This window comes from Lithobates pipiens, unplaced genomic scaffold, assembly GCF_037356315.1.
Source record: "Lithobates pipiens isolate NorthernLeopardFrog02 unplaced genomic scaffold, aLitPip1_a1.2 Scaffold_18, whole genome shotgun sequence".
NCBI classification, from domain to species: Eukaryota; Metazoa; Chordata; class Amphibia; order Anura; family Ranidae; genus Lithobates; species Lithobates pipiens.
The window spans coordinates 43,934,482-43,955,035 of record NW_027507758.1 but is presented as its reverse complement, the minus strand read 5'-3'; the positions used below and the strand labels follow the sequence as shown (position 1 = coordinate 43,955,035).

At 43.2% G+C, this 20,554-nt stretch overlaps 1 protein-coding gene across 1 annotated transcript in view; it reads left to right on the top strand.

Moving 5' to 3' along the window:
• Positions 1 to 20,554, top strand: part of TTC7A (tetratricopeptide repeat domain 7A) — a 544,118-nt gene that overhangs the window by 337,732 nt on the left and 185,832 nt on the right. Inside the window, exons 16-17 of the mRNA XM_077485633.1 lie at positions 14,837 to 14,953; positions 18,527 to 18,624. Of these exons, the coding sequence (XP_077341759.1) occupies positions 14,837 to 14,953; positions 18,527 to 18,624 (215 nt within the window). The remainder of the gene's footprint in view (positions 1 to 14,836; positions 14,954 to 18,526; positions 18,625 to 20,554) is intronic.

Here is a 20,554-nt window from a genome sequence, read left to right as displayed (position 1 = left end):
CAGCCACAACTGCCAGGAAATTTGTTTGGGATACAATGAAAAACCCACAAATAACTTCAGGTGACTCCCTGAAAACATGTGGTGTGGCTGTTTGAGGATGCACAATAGGGAGGAACTTGAAAAAAGATGGGCTGCATGGCCGAGTCACCAGAAGAAAGCCATTACTACGCAAATGCCACAAAGTATCACACTTACAATACGCCAAACAGCACAGAGACAAGCCTCAAACCTTCTGGCACAAAGGAGTCAACAAGGCCTATGATGAAAGGTACACCATTCCTACTGTGAAACACGGAGGTGGATCTCTGATGTTTTGGGCATGTGTGAGCTACAAAGACACAGGACACAGGTAGTTGTGTAGATATGGCTAGAAGACAGGCAGCACTTAACTTAACCAGTTGGCGACCGCCTACCGCAGATGTACTGCGGCAGGTCGGCTGTATTATACAAAACGATGTACCTGCACATCATTTTGTGCAATAGACACTGGGGGGCGTGCACGTGCCACCGGAGGCGCAATCGTACGCTGATTGGACAGAGGGGGAGCCAATCAGCGGGTACGGCGGACCTGATGTTTGCCGGCCACCAGCAATTGTTGCCAACAGAAGCAGAACAGCATTCTGACAGGGGAGAAGATACAGATCTTGTGTTCTTGCCAAGCAGAAATACCGATCCCTGTCTTCACCCAGTCAGAGGACCCCCCCCCCTACACAGTTAGAAAGCACCCCCTAGGGACACACTTAACCCTTTGTTCGCCCCCTGATGTTAACCCCTTCCCTGTCATTAGTACAGTAACAGTGCACATTTTTAGCGCTGATCACTGTAATAATGTCACTGGTTCCCAAAAACATGTTAGTTAGGAGTCTGATTTGTCCGCTGCAATGTTGCTGTCCTGCTAAAAATCGCTGATCGCCACCATTACAAGTAAAATAAATAAAAATATCCCATAGTTTGTAGACGCAATAACCTTTGCGCAAACCAATCAACGCTTATTGGGATTTTTTTTTACCAAAAATATGTAGCAGAATACATTTTGGCCTAAATTGATGAAGACATTTTTTTTCTTTTTTGTATTATATTTTATAGCAGAAAGTACAAAATATTATAATTTTTTTTCAAAATTGTCGCTCTTTTTTGTTTATAGCGCAAAAAATAAAAACTGCAGAGGTGATCAAATACCACAGAAAGAAAGCTCTATTTGTGGGGAAAAAAGCACATGATCATTAAGGGGGTAAAACCTTCTGAAAAGCTGATGTGGTTAACTTATACTAGATTGCCAAAGAATTACATTAATTATTTAATATTGCGTGTATTGTTATTAAAATGCTGATGTTATTAACTGAAAGTGTATGTTGTGTCCATAGCACCTATTAAATTAAAAATATAATACCTTTCTTTCTCACTCATGGTAAATATGTCAAAGATTAATGTATCTGTAATATAACTTCATGGTATATTAAAAAAAAGACAGTATTAGAATTCATCAAAATAAATGTTTCTGGAGAGCCATCAGCCCAAGATCGTGAGAATGATTTTGATGTAAGATACTGTAAAAGTACCCATCAGAGATCAGATGTCAATGACTGACGAAATCTTATGAAGGCCCTCCACCCCTGGGAGGCCACTGTAGTGGGGAATGTCTATGGGCAGCTTAAGGCTTCTTGTACACTAGCCTACAATGGCAGCTCCTAAGCTTGATTTTTTTTTTTTGATAAAGCTCCTAAACTCAACTCCATAAAATCTTATGCGCCAATGTAGGCTGCCGTGTTTAGGTGAGCTTCAACCTCCCTCTCCTGAATGTGGAAGAATGGGGTTCAGGATAGGACGTTTCATGTTTTGCCATGGCCACAGTAAATGTAGGCCTAATGCCGCGTACTCACGACCGGACTTTTCGAGGGACTAGGTCCGATGGTCTTTCCGACGGACTTTCGGACTTTCAGCGGAGTTCCGATGAACTTTCCAAATGAACGGACTTGGCCACACACAATCACACCGAAGTCCAACAGATTCGAACGTGATGACGTACGACCGGACTAGAATAAGGAAGTTCATAGCCAGTAGCCCAGGGCTTGACAAATTTGCTTGGAATCTAGGAGCCAGCTAAAAAAGTTAGGAGCCAGGTCCGTGATGGCAATCCGGACCTGTCCCTGGCCTGATATGGAGACGAGTGAGGGGAAGATAGCCCCCCCCCCCCACCACCTGTCTCCAAGTCATTGCCCATAGCTCTTAGAGGGACATTTTATTTATTTTTTATTTTTTTCAAATGACACTTTTTTTTTTTAAATTGCATTTTAGTGTAAATATGAGATCTGAAGTCTCTCTGACCCCAGATCTTATATTTAAGAGGACCTGTCATGCTTTTTTCTATTACAAGGGATTTTTACATTCCTTGTAATAGGAATAAAAGTGACATAATTATTTTTTTAAAAGAACAGTGAAAAAAATTAAAATAGAAGTTAAAATAAGAAAAAAAATAATAATTTTAAAACGCGCCCTGTCCCGCCAAGCTTGCGCGCAGAAGCGAACGCATATGTGAGTAGCGCACTGCATATGAAAGCGGTGTTCAAACCACACATTGCCGTGATCGGTAGAGCAAGAGCAATAATTCTAGCCCTAGACCTCCTCTGTAACTCAAAACGTGCAACCTATAGAATTTTTTAAACGTCGCCTATGGAGATTTTAAATGCTAAAAGTTTGCCGCCATTCCATGAGCGGGCGCAATTTTGAAGCGTGACATGTTGGGTATCAATTTACTCGGCGTAACATTATCTTTCACAATATAAAAAAAAATTGGGCTAACTTTACTGTTGTCTTATTTTTTTATTAAATAAATTATTTTTCCCCAAAAAAGTCCGCTGCGCAAATACGGTGTGACAGGCAGTATTGCAACGACCACCATTTTATTCTCTAGGGTGTTAGAATAAAAAATATATATAATGTTTAGGGGTTCTAAGTAAACGGAAGGAGATAGGCGGGCAGTGAAACAGGCAGGGGAAGCTCCATTAGCATTGCTGGTTGTCATACCAACGGCCACCACAAGAGGGCGTCAGATTCCAGAAGGAACCATAGGACCACAGAAGGCCTCAAAGCCGCGGCCTCAATTACCGGCCCGACGCGATCATGCTGGGGGGGGGGGGGGTCCACGGAGACAGGATACCCCCAGCTGTGCTGCCCCAGGCGCCAGGTCGCTAAGTCTAGTTGCAAATGCGACCTGGCGCCCGGGTTTTGTCGAGCCCTGCAGTAGCCAATAGCTGCCCTAGCGTTGGTTTTTGTCCGTTGGACTAGCATACACACGAACGGATTTCTCGGTCCGGCTGAGTTCCGGTGGGAAAATTTAGAACATGTTCTATTTCTAAAGTCCGCCAGATTTTTGGCAAGCAAAGGTCCGATGGAGCCCACACACGATCGAATTGTCCGACGGACTCATTCCGTCAGACCTTTGCTGTCAAAAAGTGTGGTCGTGTGTACGTGGCATTAGTCAACCTGTTGTGTCTACCAAAGTTTACAGTATATGACGGTTAAAATCTTGGCCTTCACATCAGTTCCGTTGTGTCCAGGTAGAACCTTGATCCTTGGTCCAAGTGTTGTTCTCAACTACCTTCCCCAGAGTAAGAAAAGAGTGACCAGTGGACAGTACAGTCTCCATCCAGTTTTTTTGCTTGGGGAAGGAAGGGAGGAGGAAAAGGAAGGAGGAGCAAGGGAGTGCTTTGCCATCCTAGGTTTCAGGGTTGCGTGTTTCTAATAAAGCACACAGTGTGGGAAGAGACACAACCCTAGTCCCTGCATGCAAGGGTTGCTTCATAAGATGCAGCAAGAAAGGGACCCACCCTGACACAGGAAACCAGGGACAGCAGTCATGGCACCAGTTTAAACTGGCACTTACAGTAGGCAATGATTAAAGGTAAAAAAAAGCTGCATACTTAGTAAGTGATTCGATCAGCTGTTGAAAGTAGTGGTTTCATATGACAAAAGGACATTATTGAACATTTTTGAAGAATGATCCTTTTTGAAGTTATCAATTAGATTGTAACATGTCCATCAGCAAACATTTATGGGTATCTCCCTCAATTTATTTCCATGCCTATGGTCCCAAACACAGCATTCTTTCTGCGCCTTAAGTTTGCATATATCCTTCCCAATGTCTCTGTGACAAAGCTTTCGTCTTTGCAAATTTCAATAGAATTCTTGTGCTGCCCCTCACCCTTGTGCTGTCATTGAGGTCAGTATAGGCGCTGTATTCGGTATAGGCGCCGCGTGATTGATTCTAACGCCTTGTCCGTATGACTTTCATCCTCAACCAAAAGAATTTTAATTCCTGTATGAATGTGTCACAGCGGTCGTTATCAGTATACATTATATGTTCAGACCATGATTTCATGTGTAACGTGTTCCTGGACTTATTCCAAGCTGGTGATGAGAAGACATTGCAGCGGGTAAACTATGAGCTATACACAGATGTGACACATTGCAGATCACCCAGAGAACAGCAGACAGCTTTCTTTATCGGGTTCAATAATTTGCCCTGGGAAATCAATGCAGGAAATGCATTCCAAGAGAACTAGATAGAAGGATAGTAATGAAACAAATATAAACAGATGTCAATAAAATCATCCAATGCAATTTTACAAAGCATGAATACAGCCAAATTTGCTCGGATAATGATGCAGGGTTTGCTGATGTTACAAAGAGGTCTAAAAGTGACCCCTAATATTTGAAAGCAACGCTTCTGATTTATTTTCAGACCATAAAGGGTTAACTCACAAGTGAAAAGAAGTACTTTTGAGGAGCTATGGAAAATGGTAACTGGTCCTCCACCATGCATATGCTACATGAAAATGTAGGTTGAGGACAGCCATTCCCAACCAGAGTTTTGTGGAAACTCCCAGAGTTCATCCAGAGATTGCTAGGGGTTCATTGAGCTGCGGTTGATTGACCTCCCCATTTGATGGTTCCTGCATAGTTCTGGGGCCAACACCACTTGGCAGAGCCTGCTGCATGACACGAAAGATCCTTTTAACCAACCTTACTGATCAATGTAGTAGACATTTTTCCATCTGGCACCCCAATTAATTGGTATTAACAGGGGTTCACCAAGGCCTGACAATTATTTCAAGGGTTTCTCAAGGGTAAAAAATTGAGACTGGCTGAAGTTGGATGATCATACTTGATTAAACCATTAATAGTTTTAAAATATTTTGCAACTTGCTGTGTATACTTGTTGATTTGCATCTAGTTTTCTATGGGCCTGAATTCCCAGACTATCCTATATAAAGTATAGTGCCTTGACATCTGCCTGATAAACCTTAACTGCCCCAGAACTAAACCACATCTGACATTCTTTAGTCCATATTGAGAGCCTGTGTGGGCCACAGAGGTTTCAATACTGGAACATTTAATGATGGACCAGGGCTTAAAGTACATGTACTTTATCATGGTACTGCACCGTGGCTAAGTGGTTCCACCTGGTCGCACAAGGGTCCTCTGGGTACTCCAATTTCCTCCCACACTTTAAAGACATGCTGGTAGGTTAATTGGCGCCTGTCTAAATTGGCCCTAGTATGTGTGTGTATGAATGTGAGTTAGAGACCTTAGGCTGTAAGTTCCTTGAGGGCAGGGACTGATGTAAATGTACAATAAATATGTAAAGCACTGTGTAAAGTGACAGCCTTACTTAAAGTTGTTGTAAACCCTCTCATATACCCAGTGAAGCCACTGGCCTCAGGTAATACACAGAGATAAAAGAAATCCTTCTACATACGTTTTACTTGTTTATCTGCTGTCTTTTCTTCTACATCCTTTCAAAAGGGCAGAATCATGTTAGAATCCTTCTGCATCTGGGAGGAGCAGAGAGGAGGGGGGCGAGGAGCTGCAGTTACAATGTGCGAGAGCTGATTGGAGGAAAGGCACAAACTCCCCTCCACACAGCAAATAGGAGCGAAGGAAGGATACAGAGCTGTGTTCTGAATAGACAAGCTGTGTGCTGAGCTCCCTCCCCATCACAAATGTATCTCATGTGCAGTGGCGGCTGGTGATTATTTTTTTCTTTTGGGGGCCAGCAAACAAACACCAAATCCCCCACGGCAGTCCGGCACTTACCCGCTTGTGTGGCGGGGCTGTGGTGTCCTCTCCTGGAGTGCGGGCAGCGGCGGCTCCTCTAGCTTCCTCCGCCGTGTGTCCCCTCTTACGCCAAAGCGCTAGGCATCCAGTAGGATCACTTGATGCTCTAGCCATTCAGGAAATGGGTCTCTCAGACCTGTCTCCTGAATGGCGAGAGGAACTTTAGTGTGATAATTGTAAAAATGTATTCGCTTATCGTCACACAACTGGGTGGGCCTACCCTTTTTTTAAGCCTATGGGAGCCTTTGGCTCTAATCAGTTGCTTAAAAAAAAAAAAACACCTTGCCACATTGGAATCCATGGTCCGGCGCCACTGATATATAGATCAGGGGGCCAGACGCATGGACAGGGAAGGCAGCCCCCATGCGCCCTCTATGGACAGGCCCCCACTGTTATGTGTCAGGAAAACTTCTCAAAAGTGACTCATGCTGATAACAGAGGAATGGAGCACAAGATAGAAATGACACTTAGAGCTTTGGAGAGAGATAAGTAAACACTACATGTGCTTTTTTCGGATTTCATGAATGAGGTTTACAAACACTTTCAGTAACTATAATGTAAACTCTATTTGGATAACAGTTTTCTTTTCGCCAAGTCTCAGTGTCTCTTTTACTGGGATATTACGCGGGGGGGGGGGGGGGGGGGGAAACATAGAAACGACTGTGATTAGCTGTCACATGGTCAGGACCCACTGGGTGGAGCTAATATGAAGAGTGTCATCAGTTAGGGCAACAAATTCAGCACTGAGGACTGTGAGTATGTTTCTTGCTAGAAATAACATCCCCACCTCTAATTAATAGAATTATAGGTCCATATAATCATTCTGATTGTCAATGAAGGACTCAAGAAGATTTTTTTGTATTTTTTTCTGTACAGTGGAGCTAATTGGGTTGATTTACGAAAAGGAAATAGACTGTGCACTTTGCAATTACGCCAGAGCTTAGTAAATGAGGTAACGTTTCACTTTGCAAAAATAGTCAATCACATGCAAGGAATATTAAATAAAACATAATTTTTGCTTGCACATAATTGAATGATAGAAGTCAGTAGAGATCTCCCTGATTTACGAAGCTCTGGAACAACTGCACTTTGAAAAGTTCACCATGTATTTGCATTTGTTAAAGCGGGAGTCCGCCGGGACTCTGTGTTTTTTTTTTTTTAAAAGCCAGCAGCTACAAATACTGCAGCTGCTGACTTTTAAAATAGTGACACTTACCTGTCCAGCGCGCCCGCGATGTCGGCACCCGAAGCCGATCTCTAGATCGTCTCTCGGGTGCTGCCGCCGCCATCTTGGGTATGGGAATCAGGAAATGGAGCCTTTCTGCTTCATTTCCCGGTTCCCTACTGCGCATGCGCGAGTCGCGCTGCGCAATAAGGACGGTCCCCGCTGCCTCTGGGATCTGTGTGTTTCCCAGCAGGCAGCGGGGCACTTGCAGAAAGGGGCGGGCACTTGCGGAAAGGGGCGTAATCTACGCCCCTTTCCGCAGAGAGCTATCCCAGAAGTGGGTGCAGTTACCTGTACTGTACAGGTATCTGCACCCCCCTCCCCCCTGAAAGGTGCCAATTGTGGCGCTGGAGGGGGGGAGGGTTCCGATGAGCGGAAGGTCCACTTTAGGGTGGACCTCCGCTTTAAATCAACCCCAATCCCATTCCACAAAGCATAACAACCTGTTTGTTATTTTAAAGAAAAAAAATAAACTTTACAAACACTTTAAACATGGGTTTATTTTTTTTCTCTTTACTATATTTTTAGTATATTGTATGTGCACGGACCTTCTTCCAAGCAGTGGATGTGAATAGTATCTTCTGGTGTGTAGTTACATTTATTACATAGTCACTGTTAACTTTAGCGTTCTTACAGTTACAGTGTTATTATATACACAGTCCATTAATTGCTTCCTTGCTGAGGATTTATTCAACTGTTTCTCATTAATATATTATAGAGGAAGGTTATTGGTGATGCAGTTGATCCATACAGATAATTAACCTGCCTTTTAAAGGGTAATATCAGCAATTCTAACATAGGTTATATTTCAAAAATGTTATTATTATACAGGATTTTTATAGCGCCAACCGTTTGCGCTTTACAACATGAGGGCAGACAGTAAAGTTACAATACAATTCAATACAGGAGGAATCAGAGGGCTCTGCTTGTTAGAGCTTACAATCTAGAAGGAAGGGTCAAGTGATACAGAAGGTAATAGCTGAGGGGGATGAGCTGGTGCAGAAAATAAAAGTACAGTTGTTAGGTGTGGGCAGAATAGGTTACTCTGAAGAGAAGGGTTTCAGGTGTCATCTAAAAGCAAACAGAGTAGGAGATAATCGGATTGGGGTAGGGAATTCCATGGGATCTGGAAAAGTCCTGGAGGTGAGCATGGGAGGAGGTGACGAGGGAACTAGAGAGCAGAAGATCTTGGGAGGAACGAAGAGAACGATTAGGTTGGTGTTTTGAGACTATGTTAGTAATGTAGTTGGGGGCCGAGTTGTGGATGGCGTGGTAAGTTGTTGTTAGAATATTATTATACAGGATTTTTATAGCGCCAACAATTTGTGCTTTGCAACATTAGGACAGTCAGTACAGTTACAATACAATCCGATACAAGAGGAATCAAAGGGCCCTGCTCGTTAGAGCTTACAATCTATAAGGGAGGGTCAAGTGATAGCTGTGCGGGATAAACTGATTGAGAAAATAAAAGTACAGTTGTCGGGTGGGGACTGAATAGGCTTCTCTGAAGAGTTTTCAGAGATCATCTAAAAGCAAACAGAGCAGGAGATAGTCAGATAGATTGGGGTAGGGAGTTCCATGGGTTGGGAGAGGCTCTTGAGAAGTCCTGGAAGCGAACATGGGAGGAGATGACGAGGGAACTAGAGAGCAGAAGGTCTTGGGAGGAACGAAGAGAACAATTTGGTTTGTATTTTGAGACCAGGTAAGTGATGTAGCTGGGGGCCGAGTTGAGGATGGCTTTGTAAAGTTGTTATTCGTATTTTGAATTTAATTTGGGTGAGTGGAAGCCAATGGAGGGATTGGCATAGAAGGTTGGCCGACACGGAGTGGTTGGTAAGGTGGATGAGCCTGGCAGCAGCATTCATGATGGACTGAAGGGGGGTAGCTTGTGTAAAGGAAATCCTGCGAGGAAGGAGTTTCAGTAGTCAAGGCGAGAGATGGGCATGAAGGTAATTAGAAGCTTGGTGGTGTCATTGGTTAGGAAGGGGCATATTTTGGAGATGTTGCGGAGGTTGAGGCGGCAAGACTTGTAAAATTATTGGATGTGGGGCCCAAAAGGAGAGTTCAGAGTCCAAGATAACACCTAGAACCTTGGCATGCAGGAACGGCTGATAGTAGTGCCATCAATCATGACAGAGAAATCAGGGGAAGAGGCAGGTGGAGGAGGAAATATTATAAGCTCTGTTTTGGATAGATTGAGTTTGAGGAAATGGTGTGACATCCAGACAGATATGTCTGATAGTAAATTTAGTTTTTTTTTGCTTTGTCAACATATTCATTCTTTTTTTAGATATTTTGATATTAAGTTACATTCAGAGAGCACATAGTCTGGTACAACGTGATCCCATATATCATGACATTAGAACAGGAATATGGCAGTCCTTCATAACACTTCTTAGGATCTAAAGATAAGATCATTATAAATATGCATTTCCACCTGTTCATCAAGAACATCAATACTGTGGTAACCAGTGTTTCCCAAGGGCAAGAAATTTGCCCAAGAAAGTAAAAAAAGAAAAAAAAAACATAAAGAAGAAAAGAAAAATGTTAGTAAATTAGTGATATGTGAGGAGTGAAGGAGTGGACTGAGGGGTAGAGAGAGAAAAGTCGGTGTCATCTGTGAAGACAGTGTTCATTTCTGACATTTTTACATTTGCTTTTACATTTTTAAAATGGACGGTGTTGTACACATGTAGAAAAATGATTAAGTGGCGTTTCACGCCAGCGCAGCTTTAAAGCCACGCGACTTTGAAGCCGACATCCATGCGCAACTTCATCGCTGCTTGCATACGACTTCTTTAACAGAAGTCAATGCAAGTTGTGTTGAAGTCGCCCCAAAGTAGTGCAGGAACCTTACGGAGTGATCAGAACGGTCCCATTGACGTTAATAGGGCGCGACTTCTCACACGACAGTGTGAACCGGGGCTAAGTGATATCTTCTATTCCCTGGTCTCGTGTGCATGCTTAAAGCAATACATAATTTTATATTAGGGCTAAAATAAACCTAATTGTTAAAGTGTATGTGATCCTTTATGCTGCCAAAAAAACGTTAATGCAATACAGAAATCTTCTCAGTGCTACCCACAGGAATTTAATACAAGAAAAAACTTTCCAAATGTTCTCATTGTTGTAAAGCAGTAACGTAACTGCCATTTTGTACAGCAGGCTTTGTCAGCCAGGGGTCCATGGAATCCTAGGGTTCCTCTAGAGCAGGGGTCTCAAACTGGTGGCCCTCCAGCTGTTGCAGAACTACAAATCCCATCATGCCTCTGCCTGTGGGAGTCATGCTTGTAACTTGTCAGCCTTGCAATGCCTCATGGGACTTGTAGTTGCGCAACAGCTGGGGAGCCGCCGGTTTGAGACCCCTGCTCTAGAGGTTACTATGGGTTCCTGGAGCAATTTCTATCTCCCAGATAAGTTCAAACTGACACCAAAGATCTTTTTTTAGCTATCTGTAAAGAACAATTCCACTGACCAGAAATATATGGCACATTCTTCCCACTGACCATCATGCTAAGTATCAATAAACTATAGATTTACAAATTTTTAGCAGGCGTTCCCTGAGACTAGAAAGTTATTTTTTTTTGGGGGGGGGGGGGGGGGGACATGGCATCTCGTTTGGTATACAATTCTTTAGCAAATTAGGTGTCATCAAGTTAGGGTTTAGGTTATTTATTACAGGTACTTATATAACACCATCAATTTACACAGCGCTTTACATATACATTATATACTCACATCAGTCCCTGCCCTCAAGGAGCTTACAATCTAAGGTCCCTAACTCACATTCATTCATAAACATACTTGGACCAATTTAGACAGGAACCAATTAAACTACCCGTACCCGGAGGAAATCCACACAGGCACAGGGAGAACATGCAAACTCTAGGCAGGTAGGCCATGGTTGGGATTCAAACCAACTGTCAGATCTACTTTAGTAATCCCTATACAATGTACAGCAGGCTTTCTCAACCAAAGTTCTTAATTAGAATTCCACGTTCCACTGACATTCAATGGAAGGGGTCACTAACGTTTTTCCACTGATCCCCAATAAGGGGACAATCCTCCACAGACCACCAATGTAAGGGGATTTTCCTCCACAGACCACCAATGTAAGGGGATGTTCCTCCGCAGACCACCAATGTAAGGGGATGTTCCTCTACCGACCACCAATGTAAGGGGATGTTCCTCTACTGACCATCAATTTAAGACCCCTTTCACACGGGGGCGTTTTTCAGGTGTTTTTCAGGCACTTTAGCGTTAAAATAAGCTCCTGTAAAGCTCTTGAAAGAAGCCTCATCTGCAATCCCAATGTGAAAGCCCAAGTGCTTTCACACTGAGATCCCTTTCACACTGGGGCGTTTTTCAAGCGCTTTAGCTTTAAAAGAAAAAGCGCCTGAAAGAAGCCGCAACTGCAATCCCAATGTAAAAGTGCTTTCACACTGAGGCGCTGTGTTGGCAGGGCATCAAAAAAAGTCCTGCAAGCAGCTTCTTTGCAGCGCTTTTGGAGCAGTGAATGGGCGGCACAGTGGTGTAGTGGTTAGCACTCTCACCTAGCAGTAAGAAGGGTCACTGGTTCAAATCCCAACCATGACACTACCTGCCTGGAGTTTGTATGTTCTCCCTGTGCCTGCGTGGGTTTCTTCCGGGTACTCCGGTTTCCTCCCACACTCCAAAGACATGCTGGTAGGTTAATTGGCTTCTGTCTAAATTTGGCCCTAGTATACAAATAGGGATCTTGGATTGTGGGCTCCTTGAGGGTAGGGTCCAATGTGAGTATGCAATGTAAAGGGATAGGGACAATTGTAGACATTCACTCAGGATGGACTGGTGTCTTTACTCAACCTTACTAACTATGTAACTATGTAAAGCACCCCTTCCCACTGAAATCAATGGAAAGCGCTTTTGGCAGCAGCGTTTTGTGGGCGCTTTTAACCCTTTATTTGGCTACTAGCAGGGGTTAAAAGCACCCCAATAGCACTTGAAAAAGGCTGGTAAAGCGCTGCTAGTTTAAGCAGTGCTTTACAAGCGTTTTTCGGGTGCTGACATTGTGAAAGGGCTCTTAAAGCACTCGGGCTTTCACATTGGGATTGCAGATGAGGCTTCTTTCAAGCCCTTTACAGGCGCTTTTTTTAACGCTAAAGCGCCTGAAAAACGCCAGAAAAACACCCCAGTGTGAAAGGGGTCTAAGGGACTGTTCTGTATCTGCAGTTTTTACCATGCCAAAAGCTTTATTCAAGATCACTTGTTTGAGCGCAAGCTTTTGCGCTGTTACTTCCACCAGATTCTAGCATTATCCTGAGAAGCTCTGTGCTGAAGTATTTTGCATATAGACAGGTAACATCTCATGCAGCTTTGCATAAACGCTTGATTCCCTGATCATGAAAGCGTGCGACGTAGAGGGATTACAGGATTGCCTATTCTGAGAAAAGAAGCGAGTTAAGTCTAAACAAATCCCTAAACAAGCCTGCCTTTCATTTATCCATTCCTGATTGTATCAGCAGCGCTGTGCAATGATACTTCCTCCTCTAAATGATCCGGCATGATGTATCGGTATGTGAACTGAATTACTATTGATTGCTATGGCTGGACAGAATGTGGAGAGTGCGCACACAGGGAATTAATGTCATGTCTCATTCTCCCCGGCCCTGGCTCGTTTATTAAATAACCTGACAGAAGGTTGTCTGCCGGCTTCAACAGGGGATTCCAAATAGAAACTGGAACACTGAAAGGATAATGTAACCTCCAGTTTATTTTGCCTTAAATGGACAGCGAAACATATGGGCATCGTTTTGGTGTGCCAGGAATACGTGTGCACATTAGAAAAAGCAGAGAGGCAGTGAAGGGCATTCAGCTTTGCAAAATGACACTGTATTTTACTTATTACAAGGCACAATCAGAATAATAAATCTTAAAGGTATACACAAGTCAAAGTTTAACCACTTCAGCCCCGGAAGGATTTACCCCCTTAATGACCAGGCCGTTTTTTGCGATACAGTGTTTCGTAAAACATACGGCGACCCATCACATTTGGCTACCCACTGGACTGTGCGACGCCGCCAAATGCGTTCCAACACTGTGGCGATCTGCGCTTGTGCAGAATTTTGTGCCCATCGCCCCTGAGTCCAGGTTCAAGCCCCACCATCCAAGTGGATTCGATTATAATTATGCCGAGTGAAGCGAGTCCGTGCCGTAAGCGTGGCGAGTGAAGCGAGCCTGCGAGGGGCCCTGTGTTGGAACGCATATGGCAGCGTCGCGCATGCGCACTCCAGCGGGTAGCAAAATGTGATGGGTAGCCGAATGTGATGTGACAACGGCACGGCGCTGCTTTAACTGGCAATTGCACAGTCGTGCAACGTTGTACCCAAACAAAATTGATGTCCCTTTTTTCCCCACAAATAGAGCTTTCTTTTGGTGGTATTTGATCACCTCAGCGGTTTTTATTTTTTGCGCTATAAACAAAAAAAGTGACAATTTTGAAAAAAAAAAAAAACAACTTTCTGCAATAATACATATCCCCCCCCCAAAAAAAAAAAAAAAAAAAAAAATATATATATATATATATATATATATATAGTTTTAGGACCTTGTCAATAAAACCTGGAAGCTGGTTTCTATGCACAGCTACACCAGGTTTTGCAAGTTCCAGTTTTAGTAAATCTCCCTCTACATGACTAGTGCCAAAGCACTGTGCCCCAGAGGTTAGAATAGTTTACAGTACTAAAGAAGTAAGGTAAGTATTGGATATTTTGGATATTTTTCTTACCAGGATGTCTTATGCTGCGTACACATGACCAGACTTTCCGGCAGAAAAGGCCTGAAAGAATCATTTCATTGGATAGTCCGATCGTGTGTGGGCTTCATCTGACTTTTTCTTTCGAAAATTCTGATGGACCTAGAAATAGAACATTGTGTTAAATCTTTCCAATGGAATCAATTCCTATCCGGAAAACCGTTCGTCTGTATGCTACACACCAAAAACGACGCAAGGGCAGCTATTGGCTACTGAACTTCCTTTTCTAATCCCATCGTACGTCATCACGTTCGAAACCAACAGACTTTGGTGTGATCGTGTGTGTGCAAGTCCGTTGGGTTGGAACTCCATCGGGAAGACCATCGGATTTTATTCTGATGGAAAGTCCGGTCGTGTGTACGCAGCATTAGAGTCATTTTATTAGGCTAAACTTATGTGGGTTATAGGTCCATTTGCACTCGAAGCAGAATAAATGAGGAACTATAGACCTTGTATTTAGAAATTGCCTCTTTACTTTCATCTTTGCCACTATTTTCACATGCAGATACATCAATCGTATTCATGGTAACTTAGAAACATGTGATAAACAGCCGGCAGATACAACTTCATTATCACCAATGACAAGCAAACTTTCCTGTTGTTCTGCTTTTTGCCCCGTACTGGAGATTATCACTATTGTTCTCGACAATTCATCTTCAGCTCTTGGGAACTGACAAAGTTGTGTTTATTTTTCCATCTAGTTTATTGTTCACCAAGACAAAACTGGAGTGGAAGCACAAAGGACCCGAGGAGGCTCTGATAACGTGCCGCCATATGTTATACCTGTGGCAGAAGCTCTTTAACTATTCACAACTCAGGTAATTTTCATCTGCTGTTTGACAATGACTTTCTGACAGAACGAAAACTGGGTCAGAAGAAAGCTTAGAATGTGCCAAGTGAACCTGTCATTAAAAATCTCACTGCAAGTCAACCAATAGTGTGCATGTTGGCATTTTCAAGCCATATCATTACTGTTTTGAGTTAAAGCCTAAGTTTAGTTAAAAAAAAAAAAAATCAACACGAGGGATGGTACTCACATTCAATGCAAAGTGTCCCTTGTGCTTTTGTCCTAATTGAAATCTTCTGCCCTCTTCCACCACCCCCACCCATCACCCATCACACATCTTCTGGTTCTGAAGGGGATTAATACGATCAGCTGGACCTGTCACAGGAACTCTTTAAGAGTTTTGACTATATCAGCCATAATGTTATCACTGCTAACAGGCAAAGTAAATAACACTGATTATCTTGTTAAAATGGCATCTAAAAGTGGGTGGGATATATTAGGCAGCAAGTGAACATGTTGTCCATGAATGAATGAATGAATGAATGAAATACTTGTATAGCGCACAATGCGAACTGAATCGCCTCTAGGCGCTGTGGCGAGCTTTGATCATCTGCTAAAAGAGGAAGGTCTTGAGTTTTTTCCTAAAAGCCAGGTGATTTTCTTCCAGGCGGATGTTGATTGGTAGAGCATTCCATAGCCGAGGCCCTTGGACAGCGAATCTCCGATCACCCTTGAAGGTGATGAGCAAGTCTAAGCCCTTGTACACACGATCGGAGATTCCGTCGGAATGTGTCCTATCGGACCGTTTTGTCGTATATTCCGACTGTGTGTGGTCTGCATCGGACTGTTTCCGTCGGAATATCCGACGGACCAAGTTTTCCAACTTGCCGGTAAAATTTTCCGACAAAATGCTCCGATCGGACATACTCCGATCATGTGTAGCCTACTCCGACGGACAAGGTGCCACGCATGCTCAGATCAAATTCCTAGACCAAAGCTATTGGCTACTAGCCTGAACGTAGTCCCGTCGTAACGAAATAACGTCATCATGTTATGTACAATCAGATTTTCCGACAATTTAGTCTGACCGTGTGTATGCAACATCACTTCCGGACCTCTTCCGGAATTAATCAGACGGATTTGGTTGTCGGAATCTCCGACCGTGTGTACAAGGGCTAAGGATTTGCATGACTTTGGCAAGGGTCAAATTGGCTAGACATCTGGGTCAGAGCAACTCCAACACTGCAGCTATTGTGGGACCTACCAAAAGTGGCCAAGGGATCAAAATCTTCGAACTGAGTCATGGGTTGGCCAAGGCTCATTGATGTACGTGGGGAGCAAAGGCTGGCCCGTGCAGTCCGATCCAATAGAAGAGCTACTGTAGCTCAAATTGCTGAATAGCCGCAGACTGGTTAGGGTGCCCATGCTGACCCATGTGCACAGCCAAAAGAACCTGCAAGGAGCCTGTAAGCATCAGAACTGGACCAGGGAGCAGTTTGAGTTTGAGGAACACAACAATGAGTTTGAGGTGTCGATTTGGCCTCCAAATTCTCCAGATCTCAATCCAACTGAGCATTGAACATCTGTGGGATGTTCTGAAAAAACAAGTCTGATCCATAGAGGCCACCCCTTGCAACTTTCAGGACATAAAGGATCTTTACTGATGGCTTGGTACCAGATACCACATCATACCTTCAGAGGTCTAGTGGAGTCCATGCCTTGACAGGTCCTGGTGGGTGGTCATAATGTTATGACTGATCATTGTGTGCCTATACAGTATCTCACAAAAGTGAGTACAGCCCTCACATTTTTCATGTGACAAAACAGAAGAAATTACAATTTGCTACAATGTAAAGTAGGGAGTGTACATTTAAAGGTGTTGGATGAAGCTTAGTTCCTCAGAAACATAATATCAACATCCCAATTGTTGAAAGAAATGAAAAAAGTTGGAGATACGGGACTTTAAGGATACCAAAATACAAAATACAATAAATGAATAAAATAACAATGAAATGTTTATTGAAACACATTTAAAATAACATATGTAATGCCTGAAACCAATCTGTTGTTGTAGACCTATACACATAGCTCATTACAAACATGACAGGGATTACAATGTTCAAATGGCTAAATCATTCTGTTCCCATTTTTCGACATGTTTCGCCCATATGGCTTCCTCAGGAAAAGGACACAAAATGCTTTATCTCAGTATACAAAAGGGTAAGTCCTCAAGGTGTATATAACTAGAAAAGAACACAAAAGTTAGTACTTCCAAATATTTATACAATGTTCACATAAACATAAATTTGCAAATGCGTGGCTTCAGAACCCCATATCCCCAACAAAACTTCTGAAGGCATGTAATGCAATGCATAACATGATATTACATGTAGCCCCTACCTCCAAAATAGGGGGGCATATGGATCAGACCCAATGCAGAAATAGTTCCCAAAGAAAAAGGTCCTGTTTTACTCATATACCAGAGAGATGGTCCATAGAATGCCAGATAACCCGCAGAGAGGGGTGCATGGGCTGTAGACAGCGGTGCCTGTCTTTTGGCAAATATCTCCTAAACTGTGTAGGTTTAGGAGATATTTCTTGGACCTACAGGTAAGCCTTAATCTAGGCTTACCTGTAGGTCAAAGTTGGTTGTAAGGGTTTACAACCACTTTAAGGGCATCCCAGTTTTAGTCTGTAGGGTATTGAGTTGGCCCATTCTTTGCAGCTATAACAGCTTCAACTCTTCTGGGAAGACTGTCCTCGAGGTTTAGGAGTGTGTCTATGGGAATGTTTGACTATTCTTCCAGAAGCACATTTGTGAGGTCAGACACTGATGTGGATGAGAAGATCTGGCTCACAGTCTCCTCTCTAATTCATCCCAGCGGTGTTTTATCAGGTTGAGGTCAGGACCTTTGCAGGGTAGTCAAGTTCCTCCACCCCAAACTCACTCATCTATGTCTTTATGGACCTTGCTTTGTGGTCCAAATCATTTGGTGGAGTTTGGGGTGGAGGAACTTGACTGGCCTGCACAGGGTCCTGACCCCAACCTGATAAAACACCTTTGGGATGATCTAGACAGCCTTCCCAGAAGAGTTGAAGCTGTTATAGCTGCAAACTGTGGGCCAACTCAATATTGAACCCTACGGACTAGTTCATGTGCATGTAAAGGCAGGTGTCCTAATACCTTTGGTAATATAGTGTATATAAACACACACACACAGTATATATCCATATAGTTCTGCAAAAATGTTTGTTTAAGTTGGGCAGGATTTACCATTAGGCACAGTAGCCTTTATGCATCTAGTCACCAGATACAATCAGGTGACTTTTTCCCATCATACATTAAATCATAGAAGCTTATATGGAGACTATCACAATATTCTAAGCCAGATCAGAACAACTGAAAAATTCTGTGCAAACCAGATGACTCTGTCAGAGGGGAATTATATGGGGCATTATATGGATATCGAGGTCTGGTTCTCAGCTAATCACGAGGCTTGTCATTCTACAGAAAAGACCATAAGAGTTTCTCCATTATGATGTCTTGTGGTTGTTTGCTGAATACTGTTATGACCGGAATGCATTGCCATTTATGTTGTTATAGTGGCAGTGAAAAAGAGAGCAGCCTGGCTGATGTTCCCCTGACAAGAAAACATAGCGGGATGCACCTCGCTCCTCCGGATGGTCATGACCAGGAGAATGGTAAGAAAACATATAAGGGAAGGGTGCATATGTAAAAATGAATGCAGAAAAATAGCATTGACCAGCAATTAGTCAACATTCATTGATGGTTTCATTGCTGCATTGTTCAGTCCTTTAAAGAGGTAGTAAACTCTCCCACTCTGATGCTTCTCTTCATTTAGTCCATTATAATAAGTAATTATCAGACTATAGCCACTGTAATCCAACCCAAATCGCACATTACTTACTGTTTAAAGAAACTTAAAAAAACTTGTTTCCAGGGGTTAGGCAGCACCATCTTAAGTATTGTTTTCTGAGTCCACAGTGGAGTGTATTTCCGCCCTTACATTGAGCACTTCCTGTACTGTTAACCAAGCCTCCTTCTCAATCCAATGTTTCTATGGCAACCCTGCTTCCCTGTTCATAGCTGACTTGTTTTATTTCATAGTATTTCATAGATGTCTAATGTTTCCCTTTGTCAGTCTTATCAGCTTCAGCTGATAAGACTGCAGTAATGGCCACGTTTATACTGCATGTGAGGTCACATGGTGTGTAGGAGGAAGTTCTGAAGTCTCCTAGGAGTTCAGTGTTGTGCCGTAGGAAGTCCTGATAATGGATAGATAAGACATAGAGAGTGTGCTGTAAATCAGGGGAGATCTGGGCATGCTCAGTGACTTCATTCTAAAGAACAAAAAGGATTACAATAATACTAAGCAAGTAAGGCGATATCTACAAGCAGTGTTCATTAGGGTTTTTATGCTGATTTACATGGGACAAAGTTGTACGGAAGGGTTTACAACCACTTTAAAGTGGAACTAAACCCTACTATCCTTTACAGCCATGGAAAGTGCAATCTTGGCCTCTGTTTGATCTTCTGTGACCATACGGCTGCATGTGTGATCATTTATGACACCATGAAGAAGCAAAAGACCTGCCAAAGGCATCAAAGGCATCAAATAGTAGCTCTTCCCTCTGCATACAACCCGCTTCCTCCAATGCCCTCATCTCCCCCCCCCCCCCCCTCACTAAAAGCTCCACCATCTGTCATATATCTTACCTTTGTTGCAATATTAAGCTGAAACGCCTATCTGGCTGTAGTACCTCCCAGCATACTATACTATACTACAGTCACTTGCAAGGGAGATCATGCAGTAGGAGCATCAACAACTGGTCACCAGGGAAAAAATGGAGACCACAGAGGGTGCAGCCTACCACGCACCCTCTCCTGCCCATGACTGCACTGAACCCTGGGTACCTGTTCTGTAGCTCCCTTGTCCCTAACCAGCACTTAGTGTGTTCTGAGCAGGAGATATGACCTGTGGTGGGAGCTACTGAGAGATAAGCTATCACTTCTAAATTCAGAAGCTGGACTTCCATGTTACCAAGTGATAGTGGGGAGCAGAAGACCTGGGCCAGAGGTGGTGGAACTGAGTTCCCCTAGTTCCTGCTGAAAAATAGCCCTGCTTATATTACATGTAATATATTTTATTTTGAATTGACCCAACATGTTTCCAACAGATGTCTTCTTCAGGGGTGTGTGTGGTACATTATATGATATAGAAGTTAGAAAGAGCAAGACAGCCATGTGTTGTTACAAACTTCAAGCCTATGCCTCCTGTGGTATGTGTGGACAATGTGAAGACTGGGCAGCTAGAAGAGAGTCACAAGGGTTGCATAAAATATGCCACAATGTAACTTCTGCAGTATCCTTAGCATAATAATGGTCCTCCAATGAGCCCAAAAGTGTTTGCGAGCATCTGATTCTCTGCCATCTTGGCCTTGTTTGATCTGCAGTGGCCATGGTGTTGCATGTGAGGTCAGTTATGACACCAGCCATTTGGTGGCTTGACTGTTCGGTGGAGAGCACAAGCAAAGTGTCCCAATTATCACTCTCGGCATGCTTTGAATGTAATGGTTTTGGGAAACAGTTAAATGGATTGGTTTAATTCTG